This window comes from Plasmodium gaboni, chromosome 5 (assembly GCF_001602025.1).
Source record: "Plasmodium gaboni strain SY75 chromosome 5, whole genome shotgun sequence".
In the NCBI taxonomy this organism is placed as follows: Eukaryota; Apicomplexa; class Aconoidasida; order Haemosporida; family Plasmodiidae; genus Plasmodium; species Plasmodium gaboni.
The window spans coordinates 1,071,102-1,094,385 of NC_031485.1; the positions used below are offsets into that span (position 1 = coordinate 1,071,102).

The 23,284-nt window shown below is 18.3% G+C and overlaps 5 protein-coding genes and 1 non-coding gene across 7 annotated transcripts; 4 read left to right on the forward strand and 2 right to left on the reverse strand.

Moving 5' to 3' along the window:
* Window positions 1–953: 953 nt before the first annotated feature.
* PGSY75_0529400 (hypothetical protein) lies at window positions 954–6,753 on the forward strand (the record flags this gene model as incomplete). 2 transcript variants are annotated; one of them, XM_018784574.1, is made up of 10 exons in its annotated part: window positions 954–3,606; window positions 3,785–3,847; window positions 3,979–4,028; window positions 4,269–4,374; window positions 4,538–4,590; window positions 4,696–5,169; window positions 5,282–5,470; window positions 5,591–5,956; window positions 6,116–6,214; window positions 6,337–6,753. In XM_018784574.1, the coding sequence occupies 10 exons, from the start codon at window positions 954–956 to the stop codon at window positions 6,751–6,753; spliced, it is 4,470 nt and encodes a 1,489-aa protein (XP_018643229.1). The 2 variants fall into 2 exon arrangements, with proteins under 2 accessions (XP_018643229.1, XP_018643228.1); XM_018784573.1 differs by having other exon boundaries at window positions 3,979–4,374.
* A 1,204-nt stretch (window positions 6,754–7,957) lies between these two features.
* PGSY75_0529500 (putative cell cycle regulator protein) lies at window positions 7,958–9,125 on the forward strand (the record flags this gene model as incomplete). Its single annotated transcript, XM_018784575.1, has 6 exons — window positions 7,958–8,035; window positions 8,157–8,236; window positions 8,401–8,498; window positions 8,598–8,731; window positions 8,841–8,908; window positions 9,044–9,125. 6 exons carry the CDS (start codon window positions 7,958–7,960, stop codon window positions 9,123–9,125), a joined length of 540 nt encoding a protein of 179 aa, XP_018643230.1.
* Window positions 9,126–9,717: 592 nt separating this feature from the next.
* Window positions 9,718–9,790, forward strand: PGSY75_0529600. The gene has a single exon. It is a non-coding gene; the product is annotated as a tRNA-Arg (tRNA).
* Window positions 9,791–10,354: 564 nt separating this feature from the next.
* PGSY75_0529700 (hypothetical protein) lies at window positions 10,355–13,227 on the reverse strand (the record flags this gene model as incomplete). The annotated part of the gene is made up of 2 exons (XM_018784576.1): window positions 10,355–10,444; window positions 10,591–13,227. 2 exons carry the CDS (start codon window positions 13,225–13,227, stop codon window positions 10,355–10,357), a joined length of 2,727 nt encoding a protein of 908 aa, XP_018643231.1.
* Window positions 13,228–14,662: 1,435 nt separating this feature from the next.
* PGSY75_0529800 (hypothetical protein) lies at window positions 14,663–20,260 on the forward strand (the record flags this gene model as incomplete). Its single annotated transcript, XM_018784577.1, has 2 exons — window positions 14,663–15,800; window positions 15,939–20,260. The coding sequence occupies 2 exons, from the start codon at window positions 14,663–14,665 to the stop codon at window positions 20,258–20,260; spliced, it is 5,460 nt and encodes a 1,819-aa protein (XP_018643232.1).
* Window positions 20,261–21,452: 1,192 nt separating this feature from the next.
* PGSY75_0529900 (putative RING zinc finger protein) lies at window positions 21,453–22,663 on the reverse strand (the record flags this gene model as incomplete). The annotated part of the gene is made up of 3 exons (XM_018784578.1): window positions 21,453–21,918; window positions 22,050–22,375; window positions 22,601–22,663. The coding sequence occupies 3 exons, from the start codon at window positions 22,661–22,663 to the stop codon at window positions 21,453–21,455; spliced, it is 855 nt and encodes a 284-aa protein (XP_018643233.1).
* Between the last annotated feature and the right edge of the window lie 621 nt (window positions 22,664–23,284).

Genomic DNA, 23,284 nt, shown 5'->3' on the forward strand with positions numbered 1-23,284 from the left:
TTTCTCTTTATATTTTATATAAAAAAAAATGTTAAGATAATATGAAATAAAAAATACACTACCAAAAAAAGAAAAAAAAAATGATATCCTTATATTTGCACACACACACGATAAAATGAAAAAAAAAAAATAATTCTTCGTATTTTTTATGTTTTTAAAAATTTTAGCGTTTAATGATAATACAAATTAAAAGAAAAAGAAATATATAAGTTGAAAGAAAAAAGAAATAAATTGAATGGAAAATACGAATATATAAAATCTTACTACTATATATATATATATACAATATTAATTATATTAATGATATTAATTTTATTAGTTTTTTTTTTTTTTTTTTTTTTATTAATATTTTAATTTTTCTCCTTTTATAAAAAAAACAAAATTTTTATATAATTTTTACGATTATATGTATTTTTTTTTTTTTTTTTTTTTTTAAAGATACGTATTTTTTATCCTCATATATATATATATATATATATATATATATATATATATATATATTTATTTATTTATTTTTTATAAACAAGATTTAGTGTATAAGAAAAAAATTATAAACTGAAAATTAAAAATTCCATAAGGTAATTTATATATATATATATATATATATATTATATGAATATATACTTATGTATATGTTTGTATATATTTATTTTCTTATTTTATTTTTCATATTTTTAGTGTTAAGTCGTTTTGAAAATATTGAAAAATTACTAACGTATTTACTGATTTATAATATCCTTTTTTATTTTTTTGTTTCAGCATCTTTGTTCAATATAAATTAACAAATAAATATATAATATATATAATATATAATATATATATATATATATTTCCTTATATACATACCATATATTATCAACTCCCCTTATAAATTGTATCTGTCGTGTGTTTTCTTGTCCTTTTTTTTTTTTTTTTTTTTTTTTTTTTTTTCCTTATGAATAGTTGAGGACACAATGAATAATTATAATGGTAGAAAAATATTTTCAAATTTAGAAAAAAAACCAGATATGAATGATATGCTTAAAATAAAGAAATCGAGAGCAGAGAAGATATTTGCTTTTGACCCATCAGGTGAGAATAATAATATTATAACAAATGATAAGTATATGAATAATGTAAATAGGAATATAGATGTAGGAAATGAAAAGATGTATAGTTATAATATGAAGGATATAAATAAAAAACATCTTTTAAAAAATGATACATATAATAATAATAATGATTTTAATAATAACGATTTTAATAAACAAATATATTATGATAAACATAATGGTAATGAAAAAAATTATATGAAAATAAAAAATATGAATGATAATAAAAATAATTATGTAGATAAAAATTATTTTGATGAAAATAATATAATAAAAGATAGATCAAAATTTAGAAGATTAGAGACATTCAACGAAAATGACAAGATTAACAATGCATGTGCATATAATGATGTGAATGATAATATAAATGATAATACAAATAATAATATAAATAATAATACAAATAATAATAATAATAATAATAATAATCAAAATAGTAATATTCAACAAAATTATAATGAATATAAAATAACAAATAATAATGTGGAGGCTTATCCAAACAATGTTAAATTAAATTATGAGTATAATAAAAAAAACAATGAGAATTATCATTCATATGATAATTATGAGAAATATAAAAATTTTAATCAAAGGAATGTAGGATACACAAAAAATAATGAACCCAATATGAATTTTAAATATTCTAGAATTAATAGAATCAACGGCAATTATATTTCTCCTACAGATTCAAGAAGTATTATGATATCTAAAAAAATGTCTTCAACATTTCATATGAGGGATAAAATGAATGCTCCTGTTGCTTACGATTTAAATGATAATGAAGATAATATGAATAATATTAATAATATGAACACACTAAATAGTAATAATAATAATAATAATAGTGGTATTATTAAAGATGATACTAATAAATCTATCAACAACAATATAGCAAACGTGGATTTATTAAAAAATGATAGCGTTACTAAAGATAGTTTAAATAACGATGAGTTTTTAGAAAATAATATGGAGAAACATGATATGGCACTTAATACAAATAATGAATTTGGAAGAAATAAAAATATGAATAAAAAGAATATGATGATGAATCAAAATAATTTATATATACCACACGATAAACAAATCGGAAGTGTTGTAAAATATATTGTAGATGATAAGAATACTAATATGGATGAAGAAAAAATTAGTTCTAATCATATGATGAAGTATCACAATTATGTTAATCACAATAAAGAAAGAGCAAATATAACAAATAATAATAATATGAACAATAATATGAATAATAATAACAATGTAGCAGATAATGAAGGTAATAGAAAAAAGGAATATCACAATTTTTCGTTGAGTACTATTGATTCTACATATTCTAATCAAAACAATTTAGAGAAAAAATTTGGATCCAAATTTATAGATCCTCATCATCATAATGTGAGAAAGGAAGCTGTGATGGATGCACCTTCTCAAAATAATATAGATTATATGGATGAAAAAAAAAAATTAGTTCATATAGAAAAAATAGAAAATAAATATAACATGATGACAAATGATACTAATAATAGTGATATTAAAAATAATGATACAAAAAAAATAAAAAATAATAATAATATTAATAATAGTAGTATAGCTGGTGGTGTCATGGGCATAGATAAAAATAATGGTAACTTGGTAGCTATGGAATATGCACACTTATCTGAATATGAATATGAAAATGCAATAAAAAAGAATTATAAACAATCTTTTAAAAAAGATCATATGATTCATATGGATAAACATCGATATATAGATAAAGGAGACGTAGGTGTAGTTATGTCTAAAAATTATGAATATAATAAAAAGGAAGGTACCAAAAAAATTATGCCACAAGAATATGTTAATGATATAAATGATAATATACATATAACAAATAATATTCCTTATGGTATTAGAAAAGAAATTCTAATCAATGATAACAACAACAATAATAATAATAATAATAATAATAAATTACAACAAGATAAAATTATCATAAATAATATGATGAGAGATAATAAAGGTAATATGAACAAAAATCTTCCTCATTTTGGTAGCTCACCAAAATATGATGAAAGTCAATTAAGAAGACAAGCAATAAAAAATGCAGATAAAATGGATATGAATTATAAAAATAAGAATACTATAAATTATGATAATAACGATATGATGGTAATAAAATATAATAATTCAAATGAAGAAGTACATGGAATGTATCAATTAGATGAGGCGTATGAAAATAATAATTTATATGATAATATGAAAGGTGATGTAAATATGGATAAACAATATATTATGAGAAATGAGAAAAATTTATATAATAAAAAAGTGAATTTTAAATTTATGAATGATAGGAATATGAAAAGAGCATGTCATGAGAATCTAATAAATCCTTTAAAAGAAGGTTATAAAAATAATGATTATTCGGCATATGCTTATAAAAATTATCCGTCAGAACTTTATTCTAATATGGATAATACTCCAGAAAGGCATGAAGCTTATGATGCATATCGAGGAGATCTTTATTTAAATGCTCAATATTCTGGTAAGCAAAAATAAATAAAAATAAAATAAAATAAAATAAAATAAAATGAACGAATATAAACATAAATATATTTTAACAAAATAATGAAAATATATATATATATATATATATATATATATATATATATATATATATATATATATATGTGAAATTAAATATTTTTGTGTTTTTTTTGTAGATATGGAAAAGCATGAAGATATGAGGAACTATCAAAATGGCTACCCCTATGATACTCAAAATGGTAATATTAAAATTATATATATATATATATATATATTTATTTATTTATATATATTTATTTATTTATATATATTTATTTATTTATATATATTTATTTTTGTATTTATTTTTTTCTTTATCCTTTTGATGCAGAAAAAGGAGCTCTGACGATTATACGACTTCCTGCAGAGAATAAGAAACAAGTAAAAAAAAAAAAAAAAAAAAGTGTAGAAGATAGTCGAAAGTCATTAGTAGATATGTATAGTTCAGCTATTCCAATTAGTGATAATGTCGATCCTAATGTATTAAAGGCTTTATCAAAAAATGAAAATTTAGATGAAAAGGTTTATGCATTAATACCTAAATCAGTAGTAGAAATAAATGAATTTGATGAAATTACACATGTAACTTTAAAATCACCATCTCCACTTTTTGTTAATCAGAATATGAATGTAAAACAACATATTGTTACAACAAATTATTATAAGCATGAGGACATTCCGAACATTGCTTCATGTGTAGTTCCATTATCTGATGAATCATTAAAGGGTATAAAATATATATATATATATATAAATATATATAAATGATAATATAAAATTGATTGATACATCATATTGTTATTTATAATAACATGTCACAAAAAATTATATACGTAAATTACAATATATATATATATATAAATATACGTTTTATATTTTTTTCATTTCAGAATCTTTAGAAAAATCAAAAGAATCCTTAAGTGGCGGAGAAAACGACAAAAATGTAAATATATATTTTTATATACTCAACGATTATATATATGAAAATAATTAAATATGTATATGTATTATTATATATATGTATTTTTTTTTTTTTTTTTTTTTGTAGCTCAAATCCATTATCAGGGGAAACTCTCTTAGAAATAAGAATGGCTCGTCACTGAGTGTCAAATTTAGACTGTCAGACAATGAAGAAAAAAACATGCAAACAGAAAAAGATGATTCTGTTGAAAAGATGAAAGAATTAAATAAAAAAATAGAGGAGCATATATTATCTGATGAATTGAAGAATTTAAAGATCGATAGAGATGTAACAGAAAGAAAAAGAGCATCCATATTTGATGATTCCAAAGCAAAACCAAGAAATGAAAAGAAAAATGAAACAAATAACAAAATAGTGTTAGATTCAAATAAAGTAAAGAAAGCAACCGAAATTAAATTAAAGAAAATTCAACATGTTACAGGATTATTAGAAAAATATGATATACCTAATCCTTTTGAGAAATATTATAAGGATTCTATAGATTATTCTCAGTTAATGGGCCAAAATAATAATGCAAAGCTTTTGAATTTAGCATTGACGGTAATAATATATAACTGATTTAATAATACATTATTTAATGAATATATAAGATATATTCTTTGTTATATGTATTGAATATTACATATGAATATAATTTTTTTTTTTTTTGAAGGTGTCAAATAATTATTACAAGTTCATCGTTAAAAGTTTGGAGAGAGCTGAAATTAAAGAAGTGTTTAATGAGAAGAGAAAGAAAATGATGTTGAAATTAATAGCTTTATTAGGAAATCAAATAAATAATGAGATAAAGAAGAAATTTTTTGAGGCAAATGCAATGGAACCATCGAAGGAAGAGGAATTGGTAAGATTAAGGGAATAAAACAATAATAAAATGAATGCATTATATTGTGAATATATATATATATATATATATATATATATGTATATATATATTTATTTTTTTATTTTTATATATTTTTAGAAGAAAGAATATGATGTAAAGTCCAAAATGAGCGATAAAGAAAAAGAAATAAAAATTGAAGAACATAATTTAATATGCCAATATTGGGAAAAACAAAGTGAATGTATGAGTATGCTAATAGATGAGTGGAATAAAATTTCAGATATACTTGAATCCATCAATATTGATCCCAATAATATTATGAGTTCTTTATTATCATTATATGGAGAAAAAACAGTTAACGATTTTCATCTATCTCTTGAAGAAATAAAAAAAGCTAATGTTGAATTAAATGTAAATACTGATGATATAACAATACCAGAAATTAATGATGCAGAAATAAATAAGTTTGATCCTTCGAATATGACCATACTAAATTTAATAGAGGTAAAAAAAAAAAAAAAAAAAAATATGATACATATAAATGTATATGTGAATGTATAAACCTTTGTGTATATTATGAATATATCTTTTTTATATTAAAAAATTGGAGTATCACCAAAATGTTATATAATATAATATATATATATGTATTTTATTTTGAAGGATATAAATTGGGATATGGATTTGGAATATTCAATTAACCAAATTAGAGAAGACTGGAAAAATGAAAATAAACAAAATAAAAAAATTATACAAAAGAAGGTAATACAAATGATAAGAAATATATATATATATATATATATATATATATATATATTTATATATTTATATATTTATAAACATTTACATGTCTCATATATTTATATGTTTTTATATATATGTAGATTATTGAGGGTATTAAACACAGAATAGGATTACTAGATTACCTGAACAAAGTAGAAATAAACTTAAACGCCTTTGCAAAAATTATCGAAGGAAGAATGATATCAAATGATGACGTTAAAAGTCAATTATTATCTATGCAAGATATGAGTGAAGAAGGTTTACTTTCAAAACTTTTAGAAAATTTGAAATGTAATAAAATGGATATAAATGCTGAATCTTTTAAAACACCAACTTCTTTTTTTGTTTCTCATCACTTACCTATGACAGTATGTTCATATAGTGACAATTCAAATATTGATGAATTAAAAGATATGAATGAAACTAATAGTAATGGTGATATTAAAGATGATGAAAAAAAAATTCCTGATGAAAATGATGCCATAGATAATGAAAATAAAAATGAAGAGAAGGATTAATCGCGTATCACAGTATGATAATCTTTAAGAATTTTATATATTACTAAAGGGTTGTTATACACACATATGAATATATATATATATATATATATATATATATATATATTATATATATGTATATTTTTTGAAGGTTATATGCTTACATTAACTGTGTAATTTTTTTTTCTTCTTCTTTCCATAATATTATATATATTATATATATATATATATATATTATGCTCCTACATTTTTGTATCGTGTTGTATTTTTTGTAATTTTTTTGCATTTTTTTTTAAAAATAATAATTATTTTTATTACATATTTAATTTATTTCTTATTTTTTTTTATTTTTATTTTTTTTTTTCATACTTTTTAATTCTTATATTTTTAGTGTGCCAATTCTTTCTTCCTTTCTTATTTATATATATTTTTTTTTCTCCTGGAAAATAAAAAAAAAAATTAAAATATTCTATCACATATATTGTAATAACTTTCAAGTTTTGAATAACGTTTCTTTTATATTTTGATAAAATATAAGAAAATTTGAAAAAAAAGAGTTTTAAAAGGGTTATAATTAAAATGTCAGGTATTCACAAATAAATAGAATATTAATATATATTAGATGGTAAAGGAGAAAAGCATTATATTTCCAGGAATAAGATAAATATATATATATATAAATATATAAATAAGTATTTATTTTATTTTTTGGAATAAAACAATATTATATTATATTATATATATATAATAAAATAATTGATTGATATATAATATATAATTATTAAAAGGATAAAAATGAAAACTTGAAAATAAATATATAGGTAAACATATATTATATATATAATATATTAATAGTATCATTAGCCTAATATATTTTTTAATATTTTTTACTATATATATAATATATATATAATATAATAATATACTTATATTTTGTATTTATTTGTTATTTTTTTTTTATATTTATCTTCTGACTTATGATATATATATATATATATATATATATAATTTAAAATATAAAATGCCAAATTTTTCTTTTTCATTCATCTGATTTGCTTTTTAATATAATTTAAAAAGAGATAAAATAAAAAATTATGTTCTATATAAGTACATATTTTCTTATAAATTTTTAAATTTTATAAGCTCTTAGGAAGGTTTGGAAAAAAAAATAAAAAATATAAAATATATATATAATATATAACAAAAGATATAATATTATGAGACCATGAAAAGTTTTTCTGTTGAAAATATTTCATCTCAGAATTTGATGAAATCATCAGTTCAAAGGAGCATAAAAGCAACGGTATATTTTTTTTTGATTAAATGAATAAACCATATATTATACATAATATATATTTATATATTAATATATATATTAAAATATTTATTATTATTTTATTTTTTAATTTTTTTTTTTTCTGAAGATATTAAAACAATATCCCAAGTTGGAAGATCATATTGAAAATATTTTCCCAAAAAAGGGTTCCTTATTTTTAGGAAAATGGTAATAAAAATATATATATATATATATATATATATATATATATATGTATATATGTATATATGTATATACGTATGTATGTTATATATTTTTTAAATGTTCATATGATATGTATAAATAAACCCATATGTGTACTTATTTTTTTTTTTTTTTTTTTTTTTTTTTAGTATTAATCATGTTACGGTTATTCTTGGAAATAATGAGCTTTTATTTTTCCAAATAAGAAATGGACCATGGATACCAAATTTAAAATTAGTACACAAATGTAATTATATAGAAAATAAATAAATAAATATATATATATATATATATATATATATATGTATGTATATGTTTTATTTTTTTTATTTCTTTTTTTTTAAAGATCCTTTTATGATGCCGCAAATACAAGTTGATAAAGGAGCAATAAAACACGTACTAAGAGGTTCCAACATTATGTGCCCTGGAGTAACTTCTCCTGGAGGCAAACTTGATGATGTTGAAGCAAATACAGTTGTAGTAAGTGGAAATAAATAATACATAATTATATTTTTTATATATGTATATTTTGATATATATATATATATATATATATATATATATATAATTATATTTATAATTTTTATAGCAAATAAGAGCAGAAGATAAAGAATTTCCTTGTGCTGTAGGAATTACCACCATGTCATCGAAAGAAATGTAAGAATAATTATATATATAAATATATTGTTTACTTTAATGAGTTATATATAATTTATAAATATTATGCGCATATTTATATATTCTTAATTATTTATTTATATATCTTATTATATTTTTTATTTTTTCTTATAGTATTGAAATAAATAAGGACATGTGTATTGAGAACATACATTATTTAAATGATGGATTGTGGAATTTTAAAATAGAAACTTAAACCAATAAAATGTCATATATATTTTATAAGTATAATTATAAAATTACAATAAAAAAAAAAAAAAAATATAATATCAAAATATTTAAACGTTAAAAATATTTAACCATTTTTAATGTACTCATTTGTTATACGCATTCCTTTTTTTTTTTTTTTTAATAATATTAAATTTTTCACATATATATATATATATATATATATATATATATATTATATATGTATGTATTAATAATATCATATTACATTTTTAGTAATATATTATTGTTTCTGTATTATAACTTATATATTGTTACATATAATGAAATTATATAAAGTTATTTTTTTTTATATATATATAATAATATTTTTTTTTTTTTTTTTTTTTTTTTAAATATTTACCAAATTCATATAACATTTGTATTTTTTTTTATTTTTCTTTAAAAAAAAAAAAATATTATAATAAAATAAATTTAATGAATTGAAAATATTAAATAAATACAAGTAATTTAATTATGATAATATTGAAATATATATATATATATTATATATATTTAATATGTATTTTTAAATATTTATAATTATAATAAGTATCAATAATTCAAGAAATAATGATTATGACGGCGTAGCCTAATGGATAAGGCGTCGGTCTTCGGAACCGAAGATTGCGGGTTCGAGTCCCGTCGTCGTTATTTCAAATAAGGTTATAAAAAGTATTTCGTTATAATTATAATAAATTTTGAATATTAATAAAATTATATATATATATATTAATTTTGAATGTAATAAAAATTTATTCTTTATAATAATATTATAAATATATCATATATATTAATAAAATACAATATAAAATATATTATGTTAAAAGAATAAAATTATTTTTAAATATTAAAGCATATAACACCAAAAATATATATATATATATATATATATAATATATACCATTTGTAATATTTTTTTATAAAATTTATTAGCTTTTTATTTTATTTATTTAAAATTTTACAATAATATTTGTATATCTTTTTATTAATTTATATTATTATTTCATACATATATATAACTATTTTTTAAAATGGTTAATTATATGTTTTAAAAAAAGAAAAATTACTAAAACAAAATGGACAGTTATAAAATTGTATGACATAAAAAAAAAAGTACATATTGAATGAAACAATTAAAAAGAAAAAAAAAAAAAAATATATATATATATATATATATATATAATATATAATATATGCAGTATCATTTTTGAGATTTCATTTTTTTATTTTCTTCATTTTTTGTAGTTTATTAATAAATGCATAGACATCTTCATTATAGACATTCATTTGCATGAAAGCGTTAGCCTAAAAAAAGAAATAAATAAATAAAATATAATATAATATAATATTAAATGTATGAATGAATGAATATATAAAAAATATTATATATATGCACAGCATATATAAGTATATATATTTACATATATCTATTTATATTTCCACTTTGTTACCATTTTTTGGAGGGGAAGATATGATAATTTTTTTATCTCAAAAATGGATAGATTAAACAAATGCAACGATATTGTAGCATACTTGTTTATTTTTAATGAGCCGAATGATGTTATGAATTTATATATACTATGTATATCAGTAAATAATTGTGTTTGTTTATTTAAATAAATTTCAAGTTTATCAAAAAATAATTTAGATATAAATAAATATTCTTTTGATGAATAATATAATTTCTTATCATATTTCATAATATTTTTATTAGAAAATATTTGATGACCATTATATAATTTTTCATTATATATATGTGTATAATCCTCTTTTTGATATATGCTAATTAAATCATTTTGTTTATTGTTTTCATCTGAAGCACGTATATATGCTTCGGATAGCGCTACACAAATATTTGCTAACTCTGAATATTTAAATTCTTCTAAAAAGATTATAGATAATTTTGATAATACTATTAATAGATCATATTGTAATAAACAATTACCTTTAATAAGAGAATATATAATTGAACATAATAATGTAGGATTGATATGTTGGCTGAAATATTTTTTTAGCCACATTTCAAATTTATGTATCTCTTGATATGTATTTTGATGTATATTAATATAATTCTTATCATAAAATTTACTGTTAATATGTATATTATTATTATGTAAAAATATATTATTATTTTTATCTATTGTTTCATTTTGCTCATATTGTAATAAAAATTCACACGAATCATTAACATTATTTTTTTTTTTTTGTTCCGTTGTGTCTTCATTCTTTTCAACATCAGTCAAATTTATATGATCTTTTTCTTTTTTTTGTTCTAATACATTATTTTTATATTTTTGAACAAATTCGTTGTGGTTGTTGTTATTATATATAACATAAAAAATAAGTTCTGCTTGTTTTAACGTTTTATCATCAAATGTGTTATATGAAACGTCGTTATATTTATATTCATTTAAAATATGTATGTAGTTCATATATTTATTGTATTGATAGTGATGAGAATTATAAATATTATCAAAAAGGGCATTATCTAAAGAATTATTGTGTACATTATTATTATCTATATAATTATTTTCATTTTTCTCCTTATTGTTCATTTTTTTGTCTTCTAGAAATGGATATTTTGTTATTATAGAATTATATATAGTATGACAAAGGTTATTAAAAAATGAATCCATATGTTGAGAACTTTTTGTATATGCCTGAATAAGCATAGATAATTCTTGAAGTGTATATTCCTTCATAAATTGAGAAGCATTTTGCCATATATTGTTTAGTAATTTATTATTTATTAATCCAATATTAACATATGCATGTATAATCATAACCAATTGTTGAGGCTGAAAAGAATTGATATGGTTAAGACTTTCTTGTGTAATAATATAAAATAATTTTTCATGTAATATACAAGCATTATTAAAAGAATTAGCAAGGACACTTAGATGTCTAGGTGTTAATAGATATGATTTTTTTATAATATGATCTGCTAATAATAAGAATAAAGATAAATAATTAGATTGTTCCGCATTTTTAAATTTACTATATGCATTACTTAAAGATACTAATTGATCTAATGAAAATGAAGAGATATTTTTTTCTATTTCTATTTTTAAGAAATTAAATATTTCTTTATTAAAAAAATGAACTCTTGCACATGCATTACATACATAATGAATAGAATCTGCAGAAGAAGAAAAATTTTCTTTTCTTTCATTTAATAAATAATTACAAATCTTTTCAATAAAATTATGAATAAACATTTTATTCGTTGGTATATATAAAGAAGAGGCATAATTAGATATTATACAAATATTTTTAAAATCAAAAAGTTCTATTTTTTTTAATATATCTGAACATAATAGTTTTAAATTATTTATATTATATGGTAATAATAGAGATGAACATTTTGAAAAGAAATTCAAGACATATAAAGAACCATAAATAGAAAATTTCATATTTCTTTTAAAATATTGATGTAATAATAAATTAATAATATCTATATCATTAATATTTATTTTAAGAAAGCATTTCAAAATGATACCTATTTCGCAGGTATTGAAATGATGGCTATATACTTTTATATTATTTTTAATTGAATGAAATAAATAATTCTCATTATCACATTTGTTATTATTAGAACAATTAAGTTGATTCTGATACGTATTATTATTATTATTTATATTATTTATATTATTATTATTTATATTATTATTATTTATATTATTTATATTATTATTTATATGATTGTCCTTGTTTGTTATGTTGTGTGTTTTGTTTTTATTATTATTATTATTTTTTTTTATTTCAATACTATATCTCATTAAACTTTTAATTATCTCATTTTTTTTAGTAATATTATAATTTAAAATGATATCTGAAATATTTTTATCAATGTTATTATATTCTTCTCTCTCTAATTTATTTTTTTCTTCTATAGCTTCAGTCATATCAAAATATACTTCATCAAGGATATCTAAATGATATTTTTTTTCATGTCTCGTCCTAGGTTGGTATAATTCACCAAATCTTTTCTTTCCTGTTTGATAATATTTAACTAATATCTTTTCATTTTTTAAAAAGGCATGATTTATTTTATATCTTATGACATTAAGCTCAAACCATAAAACCATTAGAATATTTATGCACAAGTTAAAAAAAATTTTAAATGTCAAAATTAAAAAGATATATAAAGCTTAATGGGTTTTTCGTCAATTTTTAAAAATCTACATATGCTGAACTAAAACATTATGTTACAAAAAAAAAAAAAAAATATATATATATATAATATATATATGTATTTGTATATATATATATATATATATTTTATTTTATTATATCATTTAATATCTTTAATTCTTCAATTTTGCTTTTTTTTTCCTTTTTTTTTTTTTTTTTTAACAAAATATTATAAAATAATCACTTAATTTTTATTTTTTTATAAATATAAATATAAATATAAATAAGTCAGAAATATATTATACTAATAAATAATATATATATATATATTATATACATGGTTAAAATAAAATAAATAATTTTCTATTTTATTTATATACCTATAAGAATGATAGAAATTATATTTATGAATAATAAGATAAAATGAGGTCACACATATAATATATATATATATATATATATATAATAATTATATATATTTTTATAAATTCTCACCCTATTTATTATGTAACCCTTTTAGTGTCATACATATAAATTTGTTTATAGAAATGTAAAAACATAAATAAAATGAACATATATGTTTATATACATATTATATATATTTTTATATTATATAAAAATTTGTTCTTATTTTATTTAATTATATTTTGTATTTTTTTTTTTTTTGGAAATAACAATTTGGGTTCATAATATTTTTTACCCTCTTAATGTAAAAAAACTAAATAAAATATGATCATATATATAATATATATAATATATAATTCGCACCATATATTTTTTTATAGAAATGATGAATTTTGATATGATTTATGTTTTTTAATTCTCTATTATAAATTTGCTAATATTTTAAATTATTTTGTATACACATCAATTTAAATATTATCATAAAATTTTCTTAACCTTTTTAATATATTTTTTTCTTGTGTGTTATTATATGTGTATTACATTATTTTAATATTCTTTTCAAATTATTTTATTGAACGAAACATATAAATATTATATATACGAGAATAATAATTTATATAATTTACATTTTTTTATATTATTATTTTATTTTATTTATTTTTTTTTTTATGAATATAAGATGATACGTATTATTTTGAATATTTATAATATATAATTACATATTATGTATAAAATGTATAAATAAATATATTTATATGTTTAATATTTTATTTTTGTGTTATTGAATAATTTTATTAAATATAATGAATTACTATAAACTCATTATGTGTATTAATTAGTTTTTTTTTTTTTTTTTTTTTTTAACTTTTAAGATATCACCATATTGATATAAGAATAATTTAATGTTTATATAAATATATATATATATATATATATATATTATATATATGTGATGAATTTTATTTGTCAACAATCTTGAAAATTATGGAAGTAAGGAAAGAGAAAAAAAAAAAAAACGCATGTAATTTAAAAGAAGATGAGAAAAAGAAAACGTCCAAAGTATTTATTGAAAAAACTATAATTGGAGATAAGGGGAGTGATATAAAAAAGAAAATCGAAATAAAGAAAAGAGATAACAATGATAATAAAAAGGAAAAGAACAAAAGTAATGATAATAAGAACAGTTTTTATAATTTAGACAAAAAAATGAGTAAAGTTGATGATGAGAAGAAAATAAAAGAACAAGTTAATAATAAAGATAATAATTCAACTGATAATATGAAAAATAAAAACAATAATGATGATAATGATGAAATAAAAAAAAAAAATTATAATAAATTAAGAAGAAAATTAAAAAATCTGAATTATAATGAATATTTATGTGTCTTATGTACACCTCTTGTTCAAATAATTTTTGATGATTTGATTCAAGCAATTCATAATTTTCAAAAATTATCAGATAAGTATGAAGAATTACAACAAAAATATAAAATATTGAAAAATGAAGAAATAAGAGAAGGAGATGAAAAAGAAAAAAAGGATTATATAAATGGGCAAGCAAAAATAATTAAAAATGACAAAGATGATAACCATACTAAAGATGATAATAATAAAAGGAATGACAACTCTAATGTTGATGGTAACAATAATGATAGTGATAATAATCCACTATTGTGTGAAATATATGAAAACAAAATTAAAGAACTTAATAAAAGACTAGATGAAGAATGTAAATTAAAAGAACAATATATTTTAGAAAATAAAAAATTAGAAATATCCTTAAATATTATAAAACAAAATAAGAACAAAGAACATAATGAAGAAGAAATTGATACATCTAGTTATGAATTATCACTTAGTGATACACATGATTCAAATTATAAACGTATAACATCATATGACGATATTGAATTAGAAAAAAAAAAAAAAATATATCAAAAAATGGGGAAAAAGATATTGAAAAATAAACACTCTTCTATAATAAATGATCATACCTTATCTCTTGGCAAAGAATTATCATATTATAAAAATCTCTGTAAGGAATTTAAAGTTGAGTTGGAGTTATTAAGAAATCGTCAGAAGGGGGATATCCTTGCACAAATGGAAGATACTATGACCCAAGGTGATAAAACAGAGCATACAAAAAATATATATGTATATATATATATATATATATATATATATATATATATATATGTGACGCGTTTTTATATATATATATTATATATATATATTTTTTTTTTTTCCCTTTTATTTATAGGTAATGATAAATCTTTTGAGGAGAAGGACCAAGAAATAAACTATCTTAAAGAAAGGCTGCATGAATATGAAATTGAAATTCGTAAACTCAACGAGCTTCGATTAATAAACGGAGTAAAAGAACAAAAAACATTGAGAGATAATGAATCATTATCTGAAAGTATGCTAAACGAAAATTCTCAAAATTTTCATAATTATCAAAATGAAAAGAATGACGAAAAAACATATAGCATGGATGATAATAATAATAATAATAATAATAATAATAATAATAATAGTTTTAATTGGAGAGGTTCAAAAAATGATAATTCTACCTATGATGTTGACAACTTCAATAAAATAATAAAATCAAAAGACAATGAAATTTTTCATCTTAAAAATCAAGTTGTATTGTTAGAAACACAATTAGAAATAAAAAATGACGATGAAAAAAATTTTAATGAAATATATAATGGAAAGATAAAGGGAGATAATAATATATATATTAATATGAACAAGTCAGGCGAAAGTTATAGTTCAACTAAAGAGGGAGAAACTTGCGAAGAAGATGTAGAAAAAAGAAAAGGTACAGAAAATATAATAAATGATAAAGACAATAAAATGAAGAACATGCAAGATGAATATAAAGCATATTTGGAATTAGACGAATTACGTGTTGATATGAAATTAAAAGAAGAAAATATTGAAGAATTAGAAAAAATAATATTAAAATTAAAAAAAGAATTAAAAGAAGAAAGAAAAAAAAGTGAGAAATATGAAAGAAAATATAATGAAGAAAAGAGTGAGCTAGCTATATTAAAAGAAGAAATGCATTCATTAGAAAAACAAATTGAAGTTAAACAAAGTGAATTTGATTTAAATAAAAATACAATAAATAATTTGAAATTAGAATCTGCTGAATTTAATAATATTATATCATGTTCAAATGAAACGAAAAAACATTTAACAGATTATATACATAATTTATTGAATAAATTAAGTGAATGTAATGAAAAAATGAATGAATTAAAAGATATGAATATTTTGACAAACCAAAAAATAGAAGGATATAAAAATGAAATAAGAAAATTAAAAACTGATTTGATTGATTCAAATAATCAAGTAGATGAATTTGCAACACTTTTAGATAAAAAAGATGAAGCTATAGAAAATTATAAATATAAATTAGAAAATATAAATAAAGAGTATTCAAATATAAATATGAAATATAATGAAATATTAAAAGATAATCAAAATTTACAGATTCAGAATTCTTCTAATAATGCAAACAGTACATTAATTATTCAACAGTTACAACAAGAAATAGATATATTAAATATAACAAATAATCATTTAAAAAAAGTAGAAGAAGATTATAAGATAATATTACAAGAGAAAACAATAATTGAAGATGCAGCTATAAAGATACAAACCGAATTAAAAAAGTCAGTGGAGAAAATAAAAAATTTGGAAGTTTATATACAGACATTATCTGTCGAAATAGGAAATATAAAAACACAAAGAGATGATTCTTTAGATGCACTAACAAAAGTAGCTATTGATAAAACACAATATGAAAATGAATTAATACAAAGTAAAAATATTATATATGAATTAAAAAAACAAATAGATGAGTATCAAAATAATGCAAGATTTGTTGAAAATAATATTAGTGAGATTAGTAAAATACATATTAAAAAAGAAGAAGAATATACATTATTAAAAAATGAAGTAAAATCTTTAAGAGAAAATTTAAATGAAAAAAATATTAAATTACAATTACTAGAAGAAAAAGAAAAAAAATTGGAACAGAATCATATAGTATATAATAATTTTCATTTAGAAGCTCAAAAGAAATATAATTCATATGAAAAAGTTATTGATAATTTAAAAAGAGAAATAGATGAATTGAATATAAATAATAGTGATAATATAGTAATAATTGAAAAATTAAAAGAAGAATTACAACGAGAACAAAACAAAAAATATAATATCAATTATGATTATGTAGATGGTTTTATGGATAACCAAATGGATATATCACTATCTTCTAATAAATATGATAATATTAATAATAATAATATTAATAATAATAATAGTGTAAAAGTTCAAAATCTTGACAACACATATGATGTTAGTAATATTAAACATGATCATAAAAATATTGTTAGTGATATAAGTGGAATCAATCACAAAATAGATGGTGATACACAAAGGAAGGAACAAGAAAATATATATAATAATGTGCAAAATGATAAAAAGACAATTTATAAAGGAGAAGACAATAATAATTTAACCTATGAATATAATGATGATTTTAATATTTTTATTAATTCAAATAAAACTAAAGTTAAGAGTAAAACAAAAAATAATATAGATATAAGAGAAAATAAAGAAAATGTGGAAAATTATTCAAATGATTCTATAAAAAATGAAGGACATGATGATGAAAATAAAGAAAGGAAAGAAGAATTGCCAAGAGAAAAAAAACAGGTAGATACACATTTTGATAATGTATGTGTAAAGAAAGAAGATATTAAAAATAAAGATACAAATGACAGTAAAAATATAAAAAAAAATTATGATAAGAATGAAGAAGACCTACTTCATAGTACATCTAGTGATATGTCATCTTATCTTGGAAATAATGATATATCTTTATTTAGTAGTGCAAAATTAAAAAAAATGTTTAATCTTAGTCATACATATAATAAAAAAAATAATGCAGACAATAAAATGGATAGTGTGAACAAATTGAAAGTTGTGAATAAAACAAATACAGATGATGTTATCTCTAGTAGTAAGAAAAACAAAAATGATTATTATGATGATATGGCTTATGATTTGAAAAAAAATTGGACATATAATAAAGGAGAGAAAAAGAAAAGTGGGCAAGAAAATAAAGAATATATAAATAATGATATAAAAGGAAATGATAATCACATAATGATAGATAAAAAAAATATAAATAAAGATTCTATAAATAAGAAGGATAGTATGATAAAACCTATCAATATGAAGAAAAAATATAATTTGGATAGTTCATTTATTGATATTATTGATAAATCTATTTATAAAAATAATCAAAAGAATAATTTAGTGAGTCAAATTACAAGTGATGAAGAAAATGATGAGAAATTTCCATTATTTTATGTTGAAGAGAATAAAAATAGAAATAAAAATAAAATGGATATGCAAAATAAAGGGGACATGTCTAATTTAGAAGACGAATTTGATGAAGATATGATGGTGAAGGGTGTAATAAATATGAAAGACAATAAAAATAATAAAAAAAATAAAAATAATAATAATAATAATAATAGTGATAAGAATGATAATTATAATAATAATTTATCTAGATATCATTCTAGAAATGTAAACAAAATTTCTAGACAAAATAATGATCAAAATGATAATTATATAAATAATAAAATTACAGATAGTAATGTAAGAAATAAATCCTATAATGAGAAGAATAAGAAAAAAAATTACAATTTTATTTCTCAAACTAGTTATGAAGCTAATAGTAATAATAGTAGCATTGTTTTATTAGATTCATTAAGTTCAGATATGGGACCTAACATAAGTGTTGATAAATATAATCAAACTAAAAATAAGGAAATGATAAATAATAACAATAGTAAGGGTGATAGGAATGAATATAATAATGATCTATATAGTTCAAATGATTATAATAATTTAAAAAAAGGTACCTTCCTAATAAGTGATAATTCTCGTGGTGTTAAAATGAATACATATGATGGCAAAGATAATAAAAATAAATATACATATGATAATAAAAATAAATATACATATGATGATAAAAATAAATATACATATGATAATAATTACAATATGAATAAAACAAATAGTAAAATGGATAAATCGTATGAGAATAAAAAAAAATATACAAATATAAAAAATAACAACAACAATAATAATAATAATAATAATTATAACTATGATAAGTATGATAATTATGATAATTATGATAATGTATATAATAAAGCAGTAATAAGAAATGAACCCGTTATATCTAACAAGTCTAAAATAAAAAAAGATTTATATAATAAATATATGGATGTTTTAAAAAGTTTAAAAAGTGAAGAAATGGATGCTTCAGTTAATACAACAAATAATAAAACTATCGATTTCACAAATGATTTTACAAAGACACAAGAAAATTCAACATCAATATTATCATCATCTAAAACACTGCAAAAAGATAGTTTACTAAGTAATCTTTCTAAATTTAAATTTAATGAGGAGCTTCATGAATATTCCTGTGATCCCTTAACAATTATTAAGCCCATTGAGGAATCCAACCGAGATTATTTTGAATAATATAAAATATGTATGACTCAAAAAATTATAAATAAATATAAACATAAATATATAAATATATAAATATATAAATATATATTTAATATATTATGTATGATGACATGTCAATTTTATGTACCCAAGCAATTATAAAATTTGTTTGCTAAGTGTATATAATATCTTATCTTTTGAATTTTTACGTTCTAAAATTATCTTGTTTTTAGTTTTTTTTTAAATGACACATATATATATATATATATATATATTTATTTATTTATTTATTTTCTTAATATATAATTTTTATTTTATAAAAAAAAAAAAAAAAAAAAAAATACATATATTCTTATCTATTTCTTAAATTCTTCTTTTATTTCTTAATAAAATGTTTAGTTACATATAGATATATTTTTTATGAACTATAAATTTTATATATATATGTGTAGGCATATTATGTTTTTATTTTTTTCAATAAAAATAATAAACATGTGCTTTTATATTTACTTATTTTACTGTTATAAAGGTTACCATAAAAAAGGGAACTTTATTCTTCCATTTCATGTTAAAATATTTGTCCTTATGATTAAATGATCTTTTTATAACTTTTATTTTTATATAATTATAAAATAATTCAGAAAAATATATATATTATATATATATATATATATATTTATATATTGTAAAAGCAGTTAAAATTACAAAAATGAAATTTATATTCATATTTTTATATTAAAGAGCAAAAAAGAAATACATACATTATATATTATTAAACTTTATATAAACAAATTATAATTTATAACTTAAGAATAATAAAAAAAAAAATTAATATATGTATGTAGATTAATGTATGTATTTTATGTATTTAATATGTACATATGGTTGTTAATAATATATATATATATATATATATTTATATAATAAAAGGGTTGCATTCAAATAATTGATATAAATTATTTTTATGAGAATTTAAAAAAAATAAAAATAAATAAAAAAATAATAATATAATTAAAAAAGAAAAAAGGAAAAAAGCATAAGGTGTTACATATCAAAAAAAAAAAAAAAAAAAAAAAAAAGAAAATATATTTATATATTATACTTTATAAATATACCTTTATAACTTCAAACATATATATATATATATATATATATATATATGTGTTTTTTTTTTTTTTTTTTTTTTTTTTTTTTTTTTTTTTTTTTTTTTTTTTATTTTTCTTCATATTGGTTTCATAACATCCCTTTGACATAAAGGACAATGTCTTTTTTGTGATAGCCATTTTTTAGCGCATTTGGTATGGAAATTATGTAAACAATTTAATTCCATGATTTCATCTTTTTCTATAAAATCTGATAAACATATAGAACATGATTCATTTTTTAATTTCCTTGTTAAGCAATATTTAAATGTTGTAATTTCTGAGAAAAAAGTTTTGGGTACTCCTTTTTTTTTTTTGGGTATATTTTGATGATAAGGAAAGAAAAAACAAAACCATATAATTGTAAAGAATACACGGAATATGCATGATAATATAATAGTCCAAGATATAAACCATAAGTAAAAATTCTTCGTATGTTTTCTTGTTACAACCATAACTACAGTACCTGTTATGAACCACAAATAATTTAGGAGGCTGAATCGTTTGCTAAGTTTCCAACCTTTAGAGCTGGTAAGTCTTCTCAATCTAATAAAAAAATAAATAATATATATATGTATATGTATATATATATATATATATATGTTGAATGATTTAATATATTATAATTTATGTTCATAAAAAATAAATGACTTGTTTAAAAACAATTTTATTCTTACGCGTGTATGTGCATTCGTTCATTTTCACTTTTATATTTTCTTAACAAAAAATATAAGAAAAATCTAACAGGTGCTTGTATTAATTGTAAGATACTATTTATAACAATCCACCACCTCAAAATATCATTACATGAACAATCTTTCCAATATATAAGTAAGTACGTTAAATATGGAAAGGATGTACTTAAACTTATTATTGCTGATATAAGATTTATCCTTTCAATAAAATATAATGAATCACTTGGTGCCGTGGCTATTATATCCATAATTGGATCGGCATTATTTTGCATTTCTTGATCTGAAGCGGTCATGTAATTTTTTACATACTATAAAAAGGAAAAATAAAAAATATATATATATATATATATATATATATATATATATAATTATATGAATAGATAAAAAGCACATTAAAATAAACATATATTTATTTTTAATTTCATATATTAATAAAAAAATTAAAAAATTCTAGAAAATTATTTTTTCTATTTTTTCTATTTTTTCAATTTATTATTTTTTTTTTTTTTTTGTATTCTATTTTTTAGACTTACGTCAGATGTGTTTATATATAATCTTCTAAAATAACTACGTATTCCATTTTCCTCTTCTACCATTTTTTTTTATTTTTTTTATAAATGTATTTGTAATATTTGGAAATGTGTATATTTAAATATATATATATATATATATATATATATATATATATATATATGTGGGCATATATATATATATTTTTTCTTATCTGGAAAAAAAATTAAAAAATAATAATATACATTAAAAGAGTTTAATTTTATAATCATTTCATAATGTTATTAATTCAAATTAGACTTTACATATTATATATAAATAAATAAATATATATAAATATATATATATATATTATGATATATAAGATTGATGATATTTAAATTTTGCACACGCATTTAAAATTAGGACATATATAAAAATATATTCACAATATTTTTATATATAATATATTAATGTTATTCTTATACAATTCTTCTTTTCATATATTTTTGTTTGAGAAAATAAATACATACATAAAGTACTTACCAAAAAGTTTCAAAAATTATAGTATTAAGTACTATGAATAATATTTGAAGAAAAAAAAAAAAAAAAAAAAAAAAAAAAAAAAAAAAAAAAATTTTTTTTTTTTTTTTTTTTCTTTTTTTTTTTTTTTTTTTTTTTTTTTTTTTTTTTTTTTTTTTTTTTTTTTTTTTTTTTTTTTTTTTTTT